At 43.7% G+C, this 22,157-nt stretch overlaps 2 protein-coding genes and 1 long non-coding RNA gene across 4 annotated transcripts in view; 1 reads left to right on the top strand and 2 right to left on the bottom strand.

Moving 5' to 3' along the window:
* Positions 1–1,118: 1,118 nt before the first annotated feature.
* On the bottom strand, positions 1,119–4,037 carry LOC113842743 (transmembrane protein 14C). Its single transcript, XM_027451591.3, has 4 exons — positions 3,849–4,037; positions 3,644–3,745; positions 2,160–2,244; positions 1,119–1,929 (listed from the first exon to the last, which is right to left on the bottom strand). The coding sequence occupies exons 1-4, from the start codon at positions 3,922–3,924 to the stop codon at positions 1,872–1,874; spliced, it is 321 nt and encodes a 106-aa protein (XP_027307392.1). The 5' UTR covers positions 3,925–4,037; the 3' UTR covers positions 1,119–1,871.
* Positions 4,038–5,761: 1,724 nt separating this feature from the next.
* Positions 5,762–22,157, bottom strand: part of GCNT2 (glucosaminyl (N-acetyl) transferase 2 (I blood group)) — a 20,477-nt gene continuing 4,081 nt past the window's right edge. The window contains exons 2-4 of one of the 2 annotated variants that reach the window (XM_072033098.1): positions 20,545–21,697; positions 8,970–9,062; positions 5,762–8,131 (exon numbers count right to left, since the gene is read on the bottom strand). In XM_072033098.1, coding sequence (XP_071889199.1) covers positions 7,941–8,131; positions 8,970–9,062; positions 20,545–21,466 — 1,206 coding nt within the window. In that variant the 5' untranslated portion in view covers positions 21,467–21,697 and the 3' untranslated portion in view covers positions 5,762–7,940. Of the gene's footprint in view, positions 8,132–8,969; positions 9,063–14,059; positions 16,334–20,544; positions 21,698–22,157 lie in introns of those variants that run through there. The other variant, XM_027451593.3, reaches the window with a different exon arrangement.
* The window catches only part of LOC119716143 (uncharacterized), a 24,142-nt gene continuing 16,502 nt past the window's right edge, over positions 14,518–22,157 (top strand). Inside the window, exons 1-2 of the long non-coding RNA XR_011806771.1 lie at positions 14,518–14,658; positions 15,188–15,259. This is a non-coding gene — a long non-coding RNA (uncharacterized lncRNA). The remainder of the gene's footprint in view (positions 14,659–15,187; positions 15,260–22,157) is intronic.

Below are 22,157 nucleotides of genomic sequence, written 5' to 3'. Positions count from 1 at the left end.
TGATTTGAGACCAGCATTATGCAATTAGAAAACTGCTGGATCTCTGCCTGTGCTCAAGGCCAGCTGTAACCCAAGCTGTGTGGCCCAAGACTAGGCTGCTGGCAGCTGCGCTCTGTAGCAGCAGTGATCACAACCCTTGGTCCTTGGGGAAGCTGTGTTGCAGCTATGCCCATGCCCAGCCATGTCCCTACTGACTGCAACCCCATCCACTGATTTCCCGGCCTGCCTGATTTCCTGGCCTCCCCAACCTTGCCTCATTGCTGCAACCTGCTAGACAAATCCCCGTACTTGTGGCAGACCTCAGACACTGCCACTGGATGCGATCTCATGACCTGCTCAGGTAGCAGGGGCCATGCCATCCTCAGGGAGGTCACTGCCCTGCCTGTTTTGCTGAAACTCTCACCTCTTCCTATGGGAATAGACTTCCCACTTCCGCTGCTCCCATCCATGTCCAGAGCATAAAACTATCCAACAAGAAAGGAAGGAAAAAGGGAAGAAAAAAATACGTACGTGGTCATCCTCCTGCCGAGGTACTGGCTCAGTACTTAGGGAACTCTGAACAAATGAGGCCCTGCAAGCTATCTAACCTAACAGATCAATCCCACCACTTCCATTGCTCGCAGTACCAGACACCAGAGGTTGTGAACATCAAGTTCAGGCCCTGTGCAGAAAGGGACATAAGACAGATCATACCAGGAAGGGATATATTACCATCCACGCATAGCTCCCAGCTGCGCTGCAAGTTTATATTTAGAATGATTTCAGGCAACAGAGTACTTGTGAGGGAATCATCTGAGCCCTTTAGTCTTTAAATAAACTTTCACTGAGAGTATTTTCCAATCTTAAATAGATTATTTTCTCTCAGAAAAAAAACAACAAAAAAAAAAAACAACAACAATTAAATACTTGTATGAATATATAAAGCAGATGCTTTTTTCCTCTGGCTATACTCCTCCTCCCCAACCAGTTCAGGAAACTTAAAAGTCCCTATATTCAGGGAATGGAACAAGGATAATTTCTACAATTCACATTCACAAATACATGTAGATACTCTACAGAAGAGGTACCAAATTGCATCAATCCAGATGAATGATTAAAGAAAACAGTTACAGAGAATGTAAGTTTGTAATCATAATTTTTTCATTTATTTAGAATAACATTTTAATTCTCATGAAATCCAAGTGCTATGACTACAATTCAGCATTATCTAATGAAGCACATTTTTTATTTCTCTTACCAGTGATAGTATGTAAAAGTGAAATGAATGACATTAAGCAGGGCACTTTTCCTCATGAAAAACTAATTAAGGGGTTTACTTTCACTGTATCACAATAGCAACTTGACAGCCTGCTCCATGATTGTTTTGTGGGCTCTAACGGCCCTAGCAGAAAAAAGGCCCTGACTGACAAACGTGATGAGCAGATAAGCTGTCAGGGAAGTGGGAGGGGAAAGGTGACAGAACAAACACATTTGTTATTGACAGTATTAGCAACAAGTTGGCAACTTGTCTCCCATTGTTTCAGAAGTACAAAGGATTTCAGATTTTAAGTCCACACGTATATTTAAGCCTCATTCCTATCAGCACGCAAAAGCGCCAACAGGCCTCTTTCTACAGTCATCTGCGGAACAAGCATCTGAACTAACCCCACACTCATATTTTCTTCCTTCATAATTTAGATACTGAGATAAGTGCCAGTTTGGAAGACAACACAGGTTCTCGGTCTATGTCCTTTAAAGACAGACCCATGTGCGTTAGGATATGAAAAATACAGTGCACAGTCAGTAGTGCCTTTTCTATTTTGTGTGGTACATTCAGGCAGTTGCATTTCCAGGCTTCTTAATGATCTGCATCAAGTCACTCGAAGATAGGCTTATGGCTTAAGAGGTTTTTCCATCATCTGCAATCCAAGCCGTCCAACCATCAGTATACTGTTGAACAGAATATTTGTTAAAAAAAAAAAAAAAAAAAAGCAAGGGGTAGCAAAAAATCTTAAAAAACAACATGAAAACTTGATATGATTTAATTTAGCTGAACTCCAACATAAGATTTCATTTTTCACAGGACTCACCGTGTAATATTTTTAAACACTATAAGGCATGTATATGTTAAATAAAATGCTTATTCAAAATGTGGACGAGAACAGAAAACAGGTGACTACCTGGCCCCAGCAATCAGCCCAGGCATTGCTTTTCTGGAGTTGTAAAATCTCATTCCCATAACAGCAGACAAGGTTCCAGATGCCACTGATAAAAGAGAAGTGCAGTCAGGACTACGTGAGGGAAGCAGGTCTGAAGCACCAGCACAGCACTGTCAGGGCAACTGGCAGTGCCAAGCAGGCACAAATACACAGGCAGGAATGCCTCCCTCCTCCCCACAGAAGTAAACATTTTCCTTGTTTCTGTTAAGTAGCAGAGCAGCTGAAAGCTTTACAGCAGTTTGGTAAGCATACTCTGCTGCTCACTAGAGATGAGTAGTTCTAATGAGTTAAGACCACTGCCTAAACACCGAAAAACTCTGATCCCCTGTGCAAATTACTAGCTCCCCTTCAATTTCTCCTTATTTGTGCAAGGCGAATGATTACTTCCTTGAATACAGATATCCTCAAAATGGCCAAAAAGGTGGGACAGTGACAAAGATCACCATGGGGGAGCCAAATATTATTACACTGCCCCTTTCTTGGTGACCTTTGGAACTGAAAGGTGGAACTAAATTAATAGTTGCATTTTGACATTAGATTTGAATGCTACGTTCCTACATACATTCATGCAAAAGAAGTTAGCTTTGAACAAGATTAAGAGTCAACAGTAATTATGAGCTACAGTACATTTTTTAATGGCTTAACAACAATAACTTCAGACATAAAACTCCACTTGAAATACGAATTAGCAAATAAAAACAAGCCAAAGGATCAACCTGAAAGAGCAACTAATGTTTTAAACACGATTCCTAATTATTTGATTGTTAACTCTGGAACAAATCCAATCAATACTCACATAAAAAGTTACAGGGCTGCCATTTCTTTGAAGAATAAAGGCAGGTGTTATAAAAACTTCACATTAGTTTCTATCAGACAGGGTAAAATATATCCTCAAGGTACATTTCTGCTCTAAAAAGGAGGTTCTTCTCTCAGAGATTTCCTTATGAGGTAGTGTGACCAATCTAAGCTCAGCTGGAGCCACACCTGCAGCCTTTTGTTTCACCTGAGGGGTTTACTACCAGCTAAACCCACAACTTCTCCTATCATCTGTTGTAAACAAGGAGAGTACATCACCATTCCCTCCTTTGCTTTGGAGGCTTCAGGCTTTCTCCCCTAGCGTGGGACACACTGAAGCACATGCTGTACGGAGATGCCTGTGCACCCCTCTGCAGCCACAGCTCTCGTAGCTGCACCATGCACCTGCATCAGTCTAAGGTGGCATCAAGCCTGGCAGCAGAGGGAGGTGTTTCTCACTGAATTTCCAGCTTCGAGGGGCAGCGAGGTTTCAGAGCCTACAAACCTTACACAGACACCTCCAGCTACGTGCAGGAGGCCCTGCCGCCATTTACAACACCTGCACAAATTAAAAAAAACGCGCTAGAAAAAGCGCTGCTACTCGCACCGCTACCAGGCACGCCTGGTGCAGAAACACAAAGCGCACCTACCGAGAGAAAGCCAGATATTCTTTGGGTCTTGGGCCTGCTGGTAGGCCCCCAACCCCGCCAAACCACCGAAGAGGAGCCCGGCGGCCAGAGACGGGACGCTGCCTTGGGTGAGGGAAGGAGAAAGCCGTTAGCAGGCCCGCGCCCCGAACACACGCATAAATAAACAACCAAATGCACAAATGCAGCTCCCCCGGCCCGCCCCCACCTGCCCGGGCGTAGCCGATGATGCCCCCCGAGGCCACCAGCGCGGCGTAGCCGAGGCCGACCCAGTCGTAGGCCATCGGCGGGCCCGCGGCTACCCCCGGCCGGCCGGGCGGAGCGCAGCGGAGCGCAGGGAACGCAACGGCCGCTGGGCAGCGCCCCGCCGACCTTGCCGCTGGGCCGGGCGGTGCCTGCCCGGCGTCCCGCCCCTGTGTGTAGGGGGGGGGAGGGGACGGGTGACTCTGAGAGAGGCGTTTCTGAGGGCTCCCGAGCTTCGGTGAAGGGGCTTGTGAGGATGCCCGGTGTTCAATAAAGCGGTGTGTGAGGGTGCCCCGAAACAGCGTGGAAGCCACGCGTTAGGCACAACTGGCAGCACGGTGCCTGCAGCCACGCACATGGCGCAGGGCTGAAGGTGCAGCTCCGGCCAGCACAGCACGGGCTGGCCCCGCGGGTGTGCTGCCGTCAGGTCTCAGCCTGGGGTAACTGCTCGCCATCGCACGCCCAGTGCTGCTTGCCCCTTCTGCTGCCTTGTGCCAGGCCGTGCGAGCTAATAACGCCACGGCTCCGCTGTTAAGGCCACGGTGCTGCGTTGCGGGGTGGGAAGTGAGACCCCGGCAGTGCCTGCTGGGACTGGAGAAAGGCTGTATGTTAGCAAGGTGAAAGCCTGGGAAGGAACTCTTAGCTCTCACATCAAAGAGGTACTTAGAACCCTGTAGGAGAAAATTCCACAAGAAGCAGCCCTGTCAGCTCATACATCCCATTGCAGGACTGACTACGGTGCTGTACAACTGTGCACCAGAGCGCTCCATGTCTTGCACCACCACCTACCTGCATTAACGGACTAGTTCAACAAACCCTGGTGATGAGTCCAAGATTTGTCCTAGACTAAGATGACAGCAAGCACGGCGTGATGCAGTGGTGGTATCTCTTCCCTACCTCTCTGATAGAGCATGCCATCAGCTCCTCCAAACTTCCTCGCTTCCAAGCATCCTCTCCTTCCTAGTTCATGTATTGAGTGACAAAAAAAAAATAAAAAAAATAAAAAAAAAAGGAATGCATGCTGCTTCTCTCTCTTTTTTTTTTTTCTTTTTTTTTTTTTTTTTTTTTTAATAGACCGGACATCTGAGATGCTAGGGAATGAAGAAAGGATGATGCAGCATCTAGAAAAAGCACAGAATTTTGCATGGGAATGAAGCAGCTCATACAGCATCAATACAGGCCCAGTCAGCTTTGAGGGGGTGAAACAGCATGGAAAACTTTGCTCTGCTGTTCATACTGATTCAGAAAGACAGTCAAAAGTAGTATTGGAAAGAATTTTTTGTTTGTTTGTTATCACTGTATCTGTAGAAAAAAATGGGGGCAATGTCTGTTATTGATATTCCATAGCACTGCTAATACTGTCAGGTCACACTGATTTAGATGTATTTATTGAGGTCAGCTGTCAGAACCTTTTATTTTAGAATCATAGAATCACAGAATGGCTTGGATTGGAAGGGACCTCAAAGCCCATCCAGTTCCACTCCCCCGCCATAGACAGGGACACTTCCCACCAGACCAGGTTGCCCAAGGCTCCATCAAGCCTGGCCTTGAACACTTCCAGGGATGGGGCATCCACAGCTTCTCTGGGTAACCTGTTCCAGTGCTTCACTGCCCTCTGAATGAAGAATTTCTTCCTAATGTCTAATCTAAACTTACCCTCTCTTAGTTTAAACCCTTCCCACTTGTCCTATCCCTACCCTCCGTAACAAAGAGTCTCTCCCCAACTTTCCTGTAGGCCCCCTTTAGGTATTGGAAGGCCACTGTAAGGTCTCGCTGGAGCCTTCTCTTCTCCAGACGGAACAACCCCAACTCCCTCAGCCTGTCTTCATTTAAAAAGAAAAGAAGCTGATGATTTGCACCCAAAAATCAGTCACACAATGAAAACAAAACGATTTATTTCAAGAAAAACATGACAAAGAGTAGCATTCATTTAAAAACAACAATAACAAACTCGAAATCAAGGTCTCCCAGTAGACTAACCACCTTTGATTTTTTTCCGGGTTCTTTCTATAACCAGTACTACAACACAGTCGTAAAACATCTGTATTTGCTCAGGCTTGGAGCCTTTGATATCTGTGGCTTCAAACTGCCAAACTTATTGCTTCTGCTACTGGGAGATATTTTGCCATTTGCCTGTATTTTCTTGAGTCTGAACAATGAAATGTAACTGAAATGTAACCTTGTTTGTACTCTGTGCTACTTTAAATAGTCACATTAAACTGTGAAATCGTCTTTTATTTGGAACATTTCAATTTGGGGATATTCAGCTAGACAGAACAACCTGGGGGGGGGGGGGGGGGGAGGGGGGGGCAGATTTTGGCTCCAGAACTCTTAGTTGGGCACTTTAAAACTCTTTCTTTAAAAGACTTGTCTCTTCAGCTGCCACCATGGTAGCAAGTTCCCTCCACAAGAAAGTGAGTAGGATTTCCACCAAAAACCTGCTGTGGAGATAAACTCTTGATGCCTTTCTGCAGAAATCTGCATTATTAAGTGTTGACAGCTATAAACACAGAACAAGCTGACTGAAGCAGATCCAGCCCTTTCAGACCCATGCCTGGGGGTTACCAACCATGCTTCAGGACATCTGAATATGATGTGTTGTCATTTCTGAACTGCTGCCGTTTGCAATCCAGTTTGTTAAAACCGAAATTAGCAATGGTTTAATAAAGTTGGATGTTAAACTGCTGCTATTCAAGACCTCCTCTTTGAGCCACCTTTGCTTGTTCAGGAGAGCAGCACATTCACTCCCAATTTGTACCACCCCAGTGCTGCTGACTTGGGCCATTCAACAGTGCAGCTAAAATACCACATAAACTCCACCAGTCATCACTACAGGAAGAAGCATTCACAGTTTTGCTTCCCTGCTTTGTTTTTTTTAGGACACAGTGACTGATACCTGTAACTTTTGCCTTCTGTTGGCCATACTAAAATATTCCTGAATGCAGATTTTTCTCTACAGCATGCCTAGTCTGTTTAAACTGTGCATGGAAGAGCATTAGGTAGACTTGGAAAGGAACATCAGCTCACATATTTGATTGCCTCCCTCTAGTGGCTGAATAAAGGGGAATAAAAATAGGGCTGGGATGAAGTGAACCCTAATGTTAAGTATGTGTATTAGCCACTAGTTTAAGATCAAAGGAAGTAACTTGGGAAGAATACTCAGGCTATATCAAAACATGACACAGAATTACTGAGTTATTGCCAAAGCACAGTTACCCTCTTCCAGTCCTGAAAATATGTGTCTTGCCACTGTCTTCCTCACTTTGTGTCCTACATGGGATGATCTAAGGACACAGGTGGGCCAAAATCTGTGTATAGAGACTAGTTTAGTTTAGTTTAATTTAGTTTAGTTTAGTTTAGTTTAGTTTAGTTTAGTTTTTCCAGCTCTATTGGTTGGCCTTCTAAAACAAATATGTAAGCCCTTGTTTTTCAGACATGAAGAAGGGCTTCTGCACATGCCTATCAAATTTTTCTAGCCATATTCATTAACCTAGCAAAAGATGCTGTTTTCTTTCACAAACCTTGTCCCAATAGATATTTAAAGAACAGGTAAGATCTGGACAGTGCAGCATCTTTATTCTATTTCCAGTACTTTCTTGATGGTTCTATGCACTAGATTTTGTCTTTGACAAAACAGCATCTATATGTATGACCACCAACTGTATTCCTGTTTTTTACTGAGGTACGAGAAATGCCAGTGATGCATGGTTCTCTACACATTTTATAGAAACAGGTAGCAATGTCACTAAAGCTAGACAAAAGTTATGGCTGGAAAAAAAGCCCATTAAAAATGGCAAAAATGCAGACAGGGCAGCTGCAAGAGGGGTTGTGCCTTAGTGCTTCCTTTTGGATCTCTCACACTTTGGCCTCAGGGTGTTAAGTCAAAGGTTAGATTTGCAGACTGGATGAGACAAGCTGAACTGAGCTGTAGCTACCACACATCCTAAAGAAACCTGGTGGATGAATTTGTGTTACCAGCACGGCAGAAATTAGACATTTGCTGCTATTCTCCTGATCACTTTCATTGATGTAGCCTGATTTTTTTTTTTTTTGCTAGCTAGAAATACCAATTTGGTTCCACCTGAACCTCACTCTGGGACAAGGTTCTCTTTCGATGTCTCAGCTCCAAGCACTCCACAGTCAGTGGGTATGTTCTGAGCTCAAACTTATTTGCAAACATACAGGTGGAGTTAAAAAGCCATTTGAGGTCACCCGTTCCATACACACAAATGCCTCTGACATAATGGCCTGCCAAAAAAAAAAAAAAAAGAAAAAAAAAAGAAGAAAGAAATGTCAGAACCCAGGTTTATTTCCACAGGCATGCTCAAGGAGCCAAAACTTTATTTTGGTAACTTTTATCTGCAAAGCCACTATCAATAATCTCCTACACAACAAAAATGCTAAAATACCTTATAAATGTGAATAAAATGAATGAAATGAAGAAAGTTACTTGAAAGTAAACAACAAGTAAAATTCCTGAATAAGGAGATAGATCAGAAAAGAAGTGTTATTAGTTAAGACTTTCTATGATGAGACTGACATATAGCAAAGGGGAGAATTTTCTTCTGTCAGTGAAGAGGAACTTACGCTTTTACTTATACAAGATATTCAACTAAATAATTCCTGTTGGCACTGGTTCAGTGTCACTTATTTCAGTGTATTCATGCTGATGTGAAACTGATGCAATTTAAGCTGACTGAAATTCTCAAAATTTTTCTCCTCAGCACAAAAAACTATATGAGATGGACCAAAAATTCTCGAAATAAAATTTGTATTCTCTTTTTCTCCCACTTTTTTATGTCAGAAGTACAAAACAGTAAGCAAAAAATGAAGTGTGCCATAGAGGTTATATCTTGTTAAGGTCATATCATGAAAACTGTTCCAGCTTTCTCACTGCTTGTCATATGTAGCTATTATCATTCACTACCTAATGACTACGGAAGAGCTGACTCCTTTTAAATGCCTTATCTGCCACCTGAAGACTGACTCACATTACAGTTAGAGGCCATAGGACTACAGGAAAAATAGGCAAGTGTTTTTCACTAGATGAACAGAAAGAATAAAGGACAAAAAATGTATACATTACCATGACAACCTCCATGGCTCTCTTCCATATCAATCCACTTCACTGCTTTCAGGTCTCCTTCCCATGACGCGTTGGGCATGGAGCCTGGGACACCTGCAATTGGGTAACAAAAAATAAAATAATTAGTCCTTTTAACAGGTATATGCTCAGTTTTCTGTCTGTTTGCTAGGACCCTTCTCACAAAACTAGGATAAAATACTCTGTAGTATGTGTCAACCAATGCCTGGATGCTAACTTTGTTGTAAAGCTTTTTCACTGAAAGCAGCTTTCATGCTGTGAACAAGTTGACAGCCCAAGAGACCTAAATAATTTTACCTGAAAAACAGTCTCAGTGTGATACTGCATGCATGATACTGCATTCACATCACCTTCATAACCAGCATGGCCCCCCCAGTGCTATTCACACACCAGGCCACTGACACATCACATCTTCAGTAGTGTTAAATACTTTATTTTTTCTTACAGTTTCTTTCTCTCTCTCTCTCTCTTAAAATATATATATATATATTTGAGAAAACAAAAAGGAAAAGAGACCACCAGAACAAGTTCAAGTGTGATATCAGTGGATGGAGTTATTGAAACTGAACTATATAGCTTATGAAAGTACACAATAGTATGTTAAAGTCTAGACATATCACAGGACCTATCTAGACATAAACTGGTAAATGATGAACACCTGCTATAACATCCATTTTAAGTACTTAAGGGGATAATGCTGAGCACTCAGTGTTTGGTATTTCATGAAGAGTAAACAAGCAACATATATGCAATGTGTTGGCAGCTGCTTAAGTCATTCAGTATTTTTAGTCATTCAGTATTTTCAACTCTCGGCAGCAACAAAGACCCATTGTCATGGGATGAGACCTTTGGTTTTGAAGGTAGGAGTTGACCAGGTAGGTACAGCTAGGAAACCCTCTATGCCTGATCTGTATGGCTATAAGTGACCAGTGATAGGACCCGTGGGAATGGTGTCAAGCTGCGGCAGGAGAGGTTCAGGCTGGACATCAGGAAGAGGTTCTTCACTGAGAGGGTTGTCGTGCACTGGAACAGTCTCCCCAGGGAAGTAGTCACTGCACCAAGCCTGTTGGAGTTCAAGCGTTTGGACTGTGCACTTAGTCACATGGTCTGAATTTTTGGGTTGACCTGTGTGGTGCCAGGAGTTGGGCTTGATGATCCTTGTGGGTCCCTTCCAATTCGGGATATTCTATGATTCTATAGCGTACTCAGTATAGTGAAAGATGTTTATTGAAGCCCTTCTTAACACAGTCTTCAAAATACAGTAGAAAAAAGTAAAGGCATGTTATGTAAAAGCATAAAAGCTTTCTATGAACTCATCCCTTTCTGTAAATTTTATCTTTCTTACTGGCTAATTTGTTGCTTGAGAGCTAAGCAATGATACAGACTGTGTAACCGCCACCCCATACACACTAAGAAAACTGGAAAAGCACCAACTTCTCACTGTAGCACAAACACTTGTCAATAATTTATTTGCCTGCTTGGAACAAAAAAAAACGAACAAACTAACAAAAAAAAACATATTTTGTTCTTTCCTGCCCAGCAATGTAGTGTTGTGCCTGAGTTATTGTATGGCAGAACAGGAAACATTTGGGGAGCCAAACACATGCAGGTACAAAAATGCAGACATTATTTCTGCTTTCTCCTCATGAAGTTACAAACAGAGGAAAAGACTAACTTGCTCAAATGCAAGCATTAATTTACCACTGTGGAGTACCTGCAATTCAATCTTTTTAACAGCTGCAGCAGAAGCAACAGGGTGTGACTGCGGTGGCAGTGGCAGGCAGCAGCAAGCTGCAGCTCCCTCTTCTGAGAGTCCCCCCATCACAAATGACAATGATATTAATAATGTCATTAATTAATAATCCCTGGTCATAGTTGAACTGTAATTAAAGCAAAAGTTAAACTACTTTAACAGATAAACATATTCAAGTGTTTTTCTTCCAGATTTTTAATAGGGCTATTTAAAATCTTTTATTCCTATGTCCTCTTGTTTGCTTTTCAAAAGAAACTATCTGAGCGGCAGGGAGGGAACCATGCAGCTTTTTATTGAAACATCCTCATAATTTTTGCATTATTATCCATCATTTGTACAGACTCTCAGTACTGAAAACACAGCAATTTTCCTCGATTTACAGTAAGATTTTTAGAGCTTGAACAAAATGCAGAATAGTGTTGGTTTGCCGTTGCAGGACCTGTGTTCAGTATGATTTTAAGTAAAACAGACATTTTAATCCCCACTTCTGACCTCTTTCTTTAAGAGCAATTAGCCCACTTTCTGATTTTCATAAAGTCATTTAAAATGTGTATTAATATAAACTATTTATTTTGCTATTTAACTACACTCCTAAAAGGGGTTATTTGATAGCAGTTCTGTAAAGCAGAACAGAAAGCTAGTGCTTGCAGAACACAAAGAAGCCATCAGCAGTGTTCAAATGGTAACTGAAATAGTGTCATCACCTCAACTTTGGTGTTTTCTGAAATTTAAAGCTGAAAGCAAAGGAAGATTTTGCTACTATTCTGTTTTGTTTGTTTGTTTGTCTGTTTGCTTGCCTTCTGTTCCCTTCTGGATGGCAGTAATCACAGTATCTTCACAGTTACTCTAGCCTAACAACTACTTTGCTTGTGAGCTTGAAGAGAAGTACAGCAAAGGTCAAAAGAGATCCTAAAGGCACTGAGTAATATCAAAGGCACGGGAGTGGGTATTTTGGTTTGTTTTGAGGATATTTGATGGGAGGAAGGTTAAGCAGTTTTTTGGCTTTGTTTTTGATTTCAGATTGCTTGCTTGGTTTGGTGTATTTAAATACAGCATGTTCCTTGCAACTAAAAAAGGTTGTTTGCAAATATTGAGTTGTGACTTTTATGTCAGATGCAAAAAGACTGCTTGATCTGCCAACAGAACCACTGCAGCAGTTTGCTATAGATACCTGGCAGCAATAACTGGAACTTCACAATCTTATTCTGCCCCCCCTTTGTATATTAGGCTTTTGTCAAACAAAAGAACATGCCAAAAAGCATGATTTTGTCCTGGGGAAAATTCTGAAAATGTTATTCCTTTGCAGAAAGCATCCAACTAAAGATAACACTTCATAAAAGAGAAAAAAAAAAAAAAAAAAAAGAGGCAGTGATGACAGGCTATATGCACCTCAAATGGCCTGGGATATATGTTATTGCTCCAAATTAAAAACCTGTTCACAAGAGCTGGCAGTAAATGTGGTGTGAGGAAAATCTTGGAAAATGCTGACACTGTGGGAAAGCAAAAAAGATGACTGACAAAACAGGAAAGACCTCAGGATATCCACAAAAACAATGGGAGGACTGCCTTCTAGGAATACAAAATTACTGACTTCACATTATTCACTAGCTCTCAAATTAAGTAAACTAGGCATTTTTGTAAGTTAATTGAAGAGTAAGGAATAATGTAGTTCAGCACCAAAAAAAAATGGATTTATCACATTCTCCATTATATATTTGTTTGGTCCTTATCAATTGTTTTCCTATTCAGAAACTGTTCTTGGGACCTCTTTTGATAAATACTTTGTCTGAAAAGTTATGCTGATGTTAAATATGAATATAAACTCAGGTGTGAGTTGCTAACCTCTACTTTTGTTCAGCTCTTATCTCCCCCTCCATGGGGCTAAAAGGAGTTTTGTCCCTAAAACACAGGCAGCAGAAATGAAGGCTGCCCTGTAAACTACAACAGGGATGAACATATTCCCTGCTCCTTCTCATTTAGCACAAGTGGGGAAGCATGATCAATATCTCCACATTTTCCTGTCCACCTTTTAATTGTACTTGGTTGCTGGAGGGAAAGTAAGGGGGAAGGGGGAAGTGTGATGTTTCTGCTCTATCCAACATGAGAATCATGCAGCTCAAATCCCCCATGTATTGTGACAGTTTATTTTTCAGGAACTTGAAGGTGCCCCCAGCAAAGGAAGTGTTTTTCAAGTACACACTAAGGGAAGAAATGAAATTAAAGGCATCAGAGGGCTGGACTGTCTGTCCGGTCAGTCATGGTCGTCTTCATACCTGACCTGTGCAGTTTTGTTGGCTACAAACCACTACTTGGCAAGCAAAGCACACTCTTTCCGTGAGCAGCACCTCCTGTGGGCACAACACCGTGCTGAGCACCCTTCCTTTTCAGACAGAGGTTTGGAGGCAGGAAAAATACACTTTGGTTCAGAACATGGACCTCATCCACAGGATACAACACGTTTCTCAGCTAAGCTCTTCCTTTTTCCTTTTTTTTTTTTTTTCCTTTTTTTTTTTTTCTTCTTTTTACCATTGAAATACAATGAGAGTTGATTTGCATGTGTTGGCACTAAGACAGAGGCAACTCCATTTCCTTCTTGCATCTCTACCAGGTATTATCAAGAAAGACATCCATATGTTACATAAAATGAGCCACCGTACTTGCATTTCTGCAACGCATGCATAAACCGACATTCAGATGGAAATGCTACAGCATAAATGGCTTCCCAATTTGCTCTGAACTTCCAAGCCCTGTACCTGTAATTCCAGAACCAAACCAACACATCAGTTAAAGCCAAGATGACAAGCAGCTAGTCCTCTCTGGTCTTCTGAAGCAGCGTGTGCTTCCTCATTTGCAGCTGTATAGGGGAGGGGATGAGCTTACACATCTATACCACCAGCTCATCCAAGATTTTCTCCTGCACTTTGTAAGCTGGTACACAGAAAAAAAATCCATGCCCTCACCTGGAACATGAGGGCTAGGGCACGCTTCCTAAATCTGCTCCAAACAGTGCATGCTTGGGGTAGAGAGGGACTATTATTCTGAGAGACCTTTTGAAATCAGTGATAACTTTGGCTGGACTTTAGGATCAGATATTTACGTTCCTGAAAAACGTTGGTATTGGAGTGGGATATGCATAGGTGGGCGAGCTCCATTAGGGTTAATGCCACAGAGGTGAGACTCGTGGTGACCACCACAATCAGCTGACACCATGCCATGGCCAGTTATTCCTACTGTACTATTTTAGCAATAATTAGTACTAAAACCTTCTCCTCACCTGTCCCAAGATGCTGGATGCCAGGACACGGACCTCAAAGCTTACCTGGGATCCTGTTGAGAGTCACCCAGAAGTGCTCGTCGGGGCTGTAGGTGTCCTGGGACCATGCCAGCAAATCAATGGCACGCCGGTCCCTCAGCACGAACTTCACAAAGGGCCGGGTGACTGCAATGTATGCGGAGCCGAAGTAGATGGTCAGGTTGTGTGGTGGGGGAGCTTTGTGCACCTGGGGGGTGACCAGCCCCGAAATGTTGCTTCCCTCCCACTCTTGGTGCATGAATCGTGTTCGTGCAGTGATGTGGGGTGGCGGGAGCACCCCAGGGGTGACATTCTTTCCCCTGAAGCCCTTCAGCTGCCGGACAATCTCCCGGTTGGTCTTCAAGGGGAAGTCCTGCCCGCAGACGTTCAGCACGTACTGCCAGGGCACGGCGGAGGCCAGCAGGTCCCGCATGCAGTGCAGGTCGGCCCGCAGGCGGGATACACCGCCATAGACCACCCGCTCAGTGTGGGAGGCAAGGAAGGCGTTGGGGAAGCAGCCCACCAGCCGCCACACTGCCTGCCGCAAGGCAGCCGGCGCCTTACCGTCCACGTGGACGCAGTAGACATTTTGGGGCATGTAGACTGCCCTGAAGAGCCGCTCGAAGGTCTCAAACTCCTTATGCAGGGTGATGATGTAGGCAAGGGGGAAGGCGGCCTCCTCGGAGGACAGGGCACGGGTGATATACCGGCTGTGGAACACGTATGTGCTGCAGGATGAGCCCCTGGTCGCGGGCCGCAGCCCACCACCCTGCATGCCAGGGGCCTGCCCAGCCAGCAGCGCCCCACACACCCGCTCCAGCACCATGCCCTCAGCTGAGCCACTGCCAGGCCCTGCCGTCCGCCACCTGCCACGGCCCAGCAGCACGGCGGCACCCAGCAGCACCATGGTCACCAGCACTGCCACTGCACGTCGCTGCCGCATGGCCATGCTGGGCCGGAGGGGCAGCGCTGGTAGTGCTGTTACCGGCTGCCTTTCACGGGCTTGGGGATCCGTCCATCTTAGTGCTCTCCAGCTTCTGGAACTGTGGATTAGATTGGTTTGGAGGGGGAGGATGGGGGAGGGAGGGTGTTCTCTCCTTGGGTTTGTGTTTGGTTTTCTTTTGTTGCTTTTTTCCAGCCTCTGTCATTTTACAGAAGTGCCTAGGGAGAAGTCCAAACCACAATCTGCCAGTGCCAGGAGGAGCGAGGGAGACCAAGCAGCCACAGGTAGGATAGAAGTGGTCACCTCCAAATGGAAATGGTGGCTGGGCTCTTGAGGTGACACGCAGGAAGGATTTGCGCTGAAATCCTGGTTTAGTTGTTGTCCAGCTTGTCCTTCAAGACAAACTCTCCCAGCTGTCCTTCAGGGAGGTGACTGGTAAAGGTACCAGGAGGTCTTTAAAAGAAAAACTCTTCTTTTAAAAGAAGAAAAGGAAAAAAAAATTTTGCAAGAAAAGCTCTTCTTGCAAGATTAGATTGAAATAACAGGGAAAAACAAAAATAAAATAAAATAAAAAAAAAAAACAACACTTCCCCTTAAAAATGTACAAATGCTCAGTTTTGTATCTTGTTGTCATAAATGTCCATTTCAGTGGGGGTTACGGATGTAAAAGCAGTGTGTGTGGCAGGGGTGGGAGTTAAATTAACAGAAGATTGACAAGCTTTAAGGCAGACCTCTGAACCTGTAGAGCAGGAAATAGAACTTGAGGGGGGGAGCTTGTTTGAAACTGCTTCTTTCAAGACAGTGGTTTGAATTAAGGCAATGCATGCTCTCTGCTTGAGCAGTTAGGCTGTTGACAATGGTAGGAGAGCTAACCTGCACCTCTTGTTTTGATTAATCTGATGGATAATAAGGAAATGGTCTCAGTTCTAGTAACCAGCTTCATTTGACAATATGTTTTGAAGGAGGCTTTTCTAAGCTTTTTATTCGCCCATAAACCAATGTGAGCATCTTCAGCAGGGTCATGGTTTTGACTCAGAGGAGCTGGCTGATCTCTACAGGGCTGCTTAGGACTTGCCTGCTTTGCCAGCACCCTGTCAGGAATGGCTCTGCTGACTTCTACATCAGCTGCCCAGACAGGCTTCTGGCGACAGGGCTTGTCTCTCAACACGTGTAACACAGCTTTCAGTGCGGTCAGATGAGTTTGTGTGTAGATGAAAGCAGAGGACAGGTTCAGGAGGCCTGACTGTGCCTTCCTAATGAAAACAAGGGGTTGTAAGCAGCTCAGCATCTCACGGGAACACTATATTCAAAAAGAGGCTCTGTTACTGCAGCTGGACTGAAGTTTGTTTAGTTACATGCAATAATTTTGCCTGATGGTAAAATTCAAAGAAAAAAATAAATGCTTTCTTAAGATGTTGTCATCTGATTCTGCTCTTCAAGGAGTTGTGCTGTTTGAAGCCCATTATGCCAATGTGTGATAGATACAAAGATACTGGAGAGTCGAGCAAAGGAGTGCAAGTCCATTTATTAGTTGTGCCTTTTCAGAAAGCCTTCCTTAAGGCATATCCTTCCTTATCCTGTCATCACTAGGCAGCTTTAGTGCAAAACAAACAACTGGTTGTGAAGCAACATTTGACTTCAATAGCAGCAAAATCAAATTGATCAAACTGAAAGCAGTACTTAAGTTCCAATGACTGCAGATTGCATAAAGACTAAACCATATTTTAATTCACATTTTTTCAGATGAACTTTGGTATCTGAATGGTGAATAGAGGACAAGAGTATTTTTTCTGGAAATTCTACCATAAAGCAGATGTATTTGTGATTGCTGCCATTGTGTTGCAACACCTCGCCCTAAGTAGGTTTGGCAAAAGAGAAAGGTTTTAATTATGAGATTGCAACAGCTTTGTGGACATAAGACTCAATAACGATCGCAAAAGATTCCCTGGCCTTTTTATACCTTATTACTACAAGAAATTCTTGCTCGATCAGGAAGTCTCATTAAAATAATGTGGAATAGGAAAAAGAGAACAAGTATTAGTTATATAAGTAATGCTGCAGATATAGGTACAAAATACTTCCTTCTAGAATATTGCTTGTTCAACTAGCATCGCTGTCTGGAATCATACTAAAAAGCATCTGCCTCTCTGTCTACCTGTCATTTGAAGTGTGGGCACTAACTTAAGGAAAATGAACAATTGTGGCAGACAAAAGCCAACCCAAATGGTGAATGTTAGTATGGTGCATGCATTGCTGAGAAGGTCATTCTAAGAGTCTGTATAGAAACTATGGAGAGGTACCAAAGTAGTTTTAAATTATTTAGTTGCTGTAGAAGGAACCTTCATGCAGCCTAAATTGCTGGGGGGAGCAGGTCTGTTTGTTAAAATTTCACTGCAGTTTAGTTGAGGCAATAGTTTCAGAGACAAATGAGAGCTGATAGCTCTCAAGGAAAATCTCATCCACTTCCTTTGGTTGTGGTTGTGAGAAAAGAATACCAGAAAATTCAGGGTATCACTGATAGCAGATTAATCGATCACGTTAGGCAATTCCTAATTTTTAAATTTTTATGTGTCTGTTTGCTTGTACAAAAAGAACTCCTGTCTGCCTTGAGAGTGCACTTAGCTTGACTCAGAGCACTGCCTCCCACATGCCTGCCATTCCCTGAGGCATACTGTATGACAACTGCCCTTCTTATTTTGCTGTCTACTATTGAAATCCCAGCTGAGGGCTTGCCATCAGGATGGTGCAGATATACTTTTGAAGTTTGGGTGTGATTTAAGACACCACTTGCTAACAAAACTATCCACCCTTTTCATTCTTTCTCAGCCATTGTTGAAACGAATGAGTCAGTTAGCAACCTTTATCCTGTTCAGAGAAAGTTGAGGTGAGACTGGTTCTTTCCACTTAGGTAGACACGATATGCAATTGTATCCAAAAAAAAAAAAAACAACAACAAACTTTGTGATAGGCACACAGCTGGATGAATACTTGGAAAAGCAAGCACAGAGTAGAATGCAAAGTCATCTTCCATGGCTTTCCTATTTCTATGTTGAATTAACAGTAACAGGAGAAAGGACCTCACCCAAAGATAGTGGGTAGAGGTTGCTGATATCCCCAGGTGCTTGTTCTCGAAGGGAAGCTGCCTAAAGGTTCAGTGATCTGACCATTCAAATCAAGGGTGGTCTGGGTGTGCAAGACAGGACACTGTGAACCACCCCTTCTGTTAATCAACTACCTTGTGTTCACACTAACCCAAAAGTTTGTCACAGCAGGCAGTGATGGTATGCTGTGTAACCAGTGTTCTTCCCAGGCTGGCGCATCAGCAGAAGTGACATGGTACTCCAATCTTTATTTCTTCTCCTCTGGGACACACAATCCACAGCTGCAGGCTTCTTGCAGAACCAGGAATAAAAGCAATTCTGCCCTGGCGCTTTCCCTGCAAACCCCCAGCTTCCCTCATACCAAGTGACCATCACCTCTGTGGAGTCATGTGCGTGACCAAGGGAGGTCCCAGTAGCGGAACCTCCAGGTCAGAGTCATAGAATTATAGCGTCATAGAATCATTAAGGTTGGAAAAGACTTTCAAATCATCTGGTCCAAACATCCCCCTACCACCACTGTCACCCACAAAACCATGTCCCTAAGCACTACGTCCAGCCTTTTCTCGAACACCCCCAGGGACAGTGGATCCACTACCTCTCTGGGCAACCCATTCCAATGCCTGACTGCTCTTTCTGAGAAGAAATGTCTCCTGATTTCCAATCTAAACCTTCCCTGGTGCAACCTGAGGCCATTCTCTCTAGTCCTATCACTAGTTATCTGTGAGAAGAGGCTGACCCCCAGCTCCCCACACCTTATGTGTACTCCCACATAAAGCTGAAGAGAAGTGAAAGAACAGAGTTGTGCTGTGTGTGAGGGGGCACACTGAATCCCATACCACATGCATAGGTGGCATTGTAGAAGATAGCTTGAACCAGGCTAATGATTCACGGTTCCTGAGAAAGGAAGGTTTGACTTCTCTTCCTCCTGACTTCCCTCTCTTTCTTACCCACATCTGCCTGTTTCCCCCTGCTTTTCTTTGTGCTGACTTCAGTGCTGGCTGGATTCTTCACTGAGTCAGTTCAACTCACCCACTCAGAAACAGTACATTGTTTTACTTCAGGGCTAATTAATTGAACTGGCAACACTCCTGGCACAGAAGGGAGGAAAGGATGAGCAGGATGCAGGAGGAAAAGAAAGTATTGGTCTTTGTTGCATGGCTGTGGGTAATAAGCGTGCTATTTTAAGATATGGGGACCAAACAGTCTTTTGTATTATCTGAATGAGATTGTCATGGCTGTCTGAAACTACAAATACCTGTTTTGTTTAGTTCTTTCATGATACCGTGTGTGTTGAAACTGATCTGCAGATGATCTCTCTTCCTGCATGAAGGCCTCCAACTATTTGTTCTAATAGCTGGACCACTGCCTGATGCTATTATCTTCAAGAGTCACATCAAGCATTGGATCCAACTCACATATGCTTGGGACAGTCTGACACCTCCTGCTACACTTAGGAGATAGGCTTCAAAATCCTGGATGACAGCAGCCCTTGAGTACATCTGTCAAAGCTATATGGCTACTTTTGTCACTCTAGTAATGTCAGGGAAAACATGGAAGAGGAAGGAGCATTTCTTATGTGGAAACTGCTCCTTGTTTTCATCCTCTGCAAGTTAGAGGATGAAAAGGAAAAAGACAGGAGAATAAACCTATCCTTGCTTCCATTGCTTGTGTTCCTGCTTTGGGCTGCTATGAAACTCTAGGAAGTTAGGAGCAGTAAAATCCTACCTGGTGTTTCTAAAAGCAGTGTGCATGCATGGGGGAGAAGTCCTGTGCACTTTCCAACCCTTCCTTAGGCAAGGTAAAACTAATTATAAATACATAAGGTAAAAGTGAAAGTACTGGTTCTAATTCTGTTCCTCTTAACCAATCCTTGAGCCTGTATGTTGGAATTTAGGCAGTACCTATGAGTACCTGCTTTTTGCAGCTGTTACAGGAGAGCTGATATCTTTGTACCCACAGAAGGGCATGTGAAGACTAGAAACAAATTATAGGCTGAATTCGGATTTTTGCTCTGGAGTAATAGATACAGAAAAAGAAATTGGCTTCTATTTGTGGAAAAATAAAATCCTCCCCCAAAATGTGGATATCTTGTAGAAAACCTTCACTTCCATAGCTTACTCTTTATTCTGTGCCTTTTCTTCATCTTGATTTCTACCAGTAAAAGGATTGAATCAGCAGAGATTTCCAAAGGTTTGAATTGGAACTTAGATCCTCTGGGCTTTTGGTCAGATACAAAGAAAGTAATGCACACCACACAGAACAGTGATCTAAGTGGCCAAGAACAGCAAATAAGCTTATTTCGTAGCTCATCCTTTTGTACAAATTATAATCTGATTACATTTTTCGTCTCGGTTTTGCCGAAGTCAGCCTGAGGTATGTGAATGTGTATGGTGTGTGCACACCTACGCATGCATCTTCAGGAAAAAAAAATAAAGAAAGAAAGAAAGAAAGAAAGAAGGTGTCCTTACCTGGGATCCTGTTGAGAGTCACCCAGAAGTGTTCGTCAGGGCTGTAGGTGTCCTGGGACCATGCCAGCAAGTCGATGGCACGCCGGTCCTGCAGCACGAACTTCACAAAGGGCCGAGTGACTGCAATGTATGCAGAGCCGAAGTAGATGGTCAGGTTGTGTGGTGGGGGAGCCTTGTGCACAAACGTCCGCAGCATGAAAGAAAAGAAAGGGTATAGTTGCTCCCGGTGCACATACTTGGTGCGAGCGATGACGTGGGGTGGCGGCAGCACCCCAGGGGTGACATTCTTTCCCCTGAAGCCCTTCAGCTGCCGGACAATCTCCCGGTTGGTCTTCAAGGGGAAGTCCTGCCCGCAGACGTTCAGCACGTACTGCCAGGGCACGGTGGAGGCCAGCAGGTCCCGCATGCAGTGCAGGTCGGCCCGCAGGCGGGATGCGCCGCCATAGACCACCCGCTCGGTGTGGGAGGCAAGGAATGCGTTGGGGAAGCAGCCCACCAGCTGCCACACTGCCTGCCGCAAGGCCACTGGCGCCTTACCGTCCACGTGGACGCAGTAGACATTTTGGGGCATGTAGACTGCCCTGAAGAGCCGCTCGAAGGTCTCAAACTCCTTATGCAGGGTGATGATGTAGGCAAGGGGGAAGGCAGCCTCCTCGGAGGACAGGGCACGGGTGATGTAGTGGTTCCGTGTGATGTACTCCGTGCAGTTGGATTTTCTGAAGGATGTTTTTAAAGCAGTTTCCTTCAGAAAGGGCGCCTTATCCTCAATAAGTGCTTTACAGGCTTCTGCTAAAGTTGAGCTCACTGGGAAGTTGAGCCTCCTTAGAGATTTTTGCACATGGAAATTAATGGCATAGAAAACAAATAGAAGGGAAACACTGAGAATCAAGATGGTAAAGAAGCAATATCTGAGTGTATTCATTGTTGCTTGGAAAAAGAGTCTTACTTGAAATATTACAAGGAGGTCAGATCAAACATCCGAAACACCTCATTTCACTGGCTGTGCTTGCTTTCTTCTGGAGAATGCCTGTGTCAGGCTGATGCATAATACGCAGCTGATGTCCTTACTTTTCTTATATTTTTGTAGTCGTTCTTTACGTGGAAGGAACATGAGTAGTGAACAAACTGTAGAGGGAAGCTGCTTCACAGCATCCTAAAGATTGAACAGACACATTGTGTAATTGCTAATTTAACAAGAACATCCACCACCACATACTTCAGTGTCTTTGAATACAGTTTGTGGGTTTCCTCTTAATTGCTCCCTCCCACTCTTCCTGCAGGAATTCCAGTGCCACGAAACTTTGTAGGTGTATACTGTGACAGAAAAAAAACTCATATGTACCTCTTGTATAATTCCTTTTTTTTTATTATTATTTATAGGGACTTTTTTTTTTTTCTCTGACCCATCCAAGTTTATCAGTCACTGCTACTTGAGAATTACAAAAGGTTTGTACACTGTATTACCATGTAAGGCCACCAACAGTCATTTATAAAAAGTAGAAGAGGGTTTTTGGCCTCTGTTTAGAGTTATATCAGAACAATATTGCAACAATATTTTCTTGTTGTAAATTTGGAAGCTGTAAAATTGTTTCTTCTAAGTGTTGTGGATGAGT

Source organism: Anas platyrhynchos, chromosome 2, assembly GCF_047663525.1.
Source record: "Anas platyrhynchos isolate ZD024472 breed Pekin duck chromosome 2, IASCAAS_PekinDuck_T2T, whole genome shotgun sequence".
Classification (NCBI taxonomy): domain Eukaryota; kingdom Metazoa; phylum Chordata; class Aves; order Anseriformes; family Anatidae; genus Anas; species Anas platyrhynchos.
This window is presented reverse-complemented; position numbering and strand designations above follow the sequence as displayed.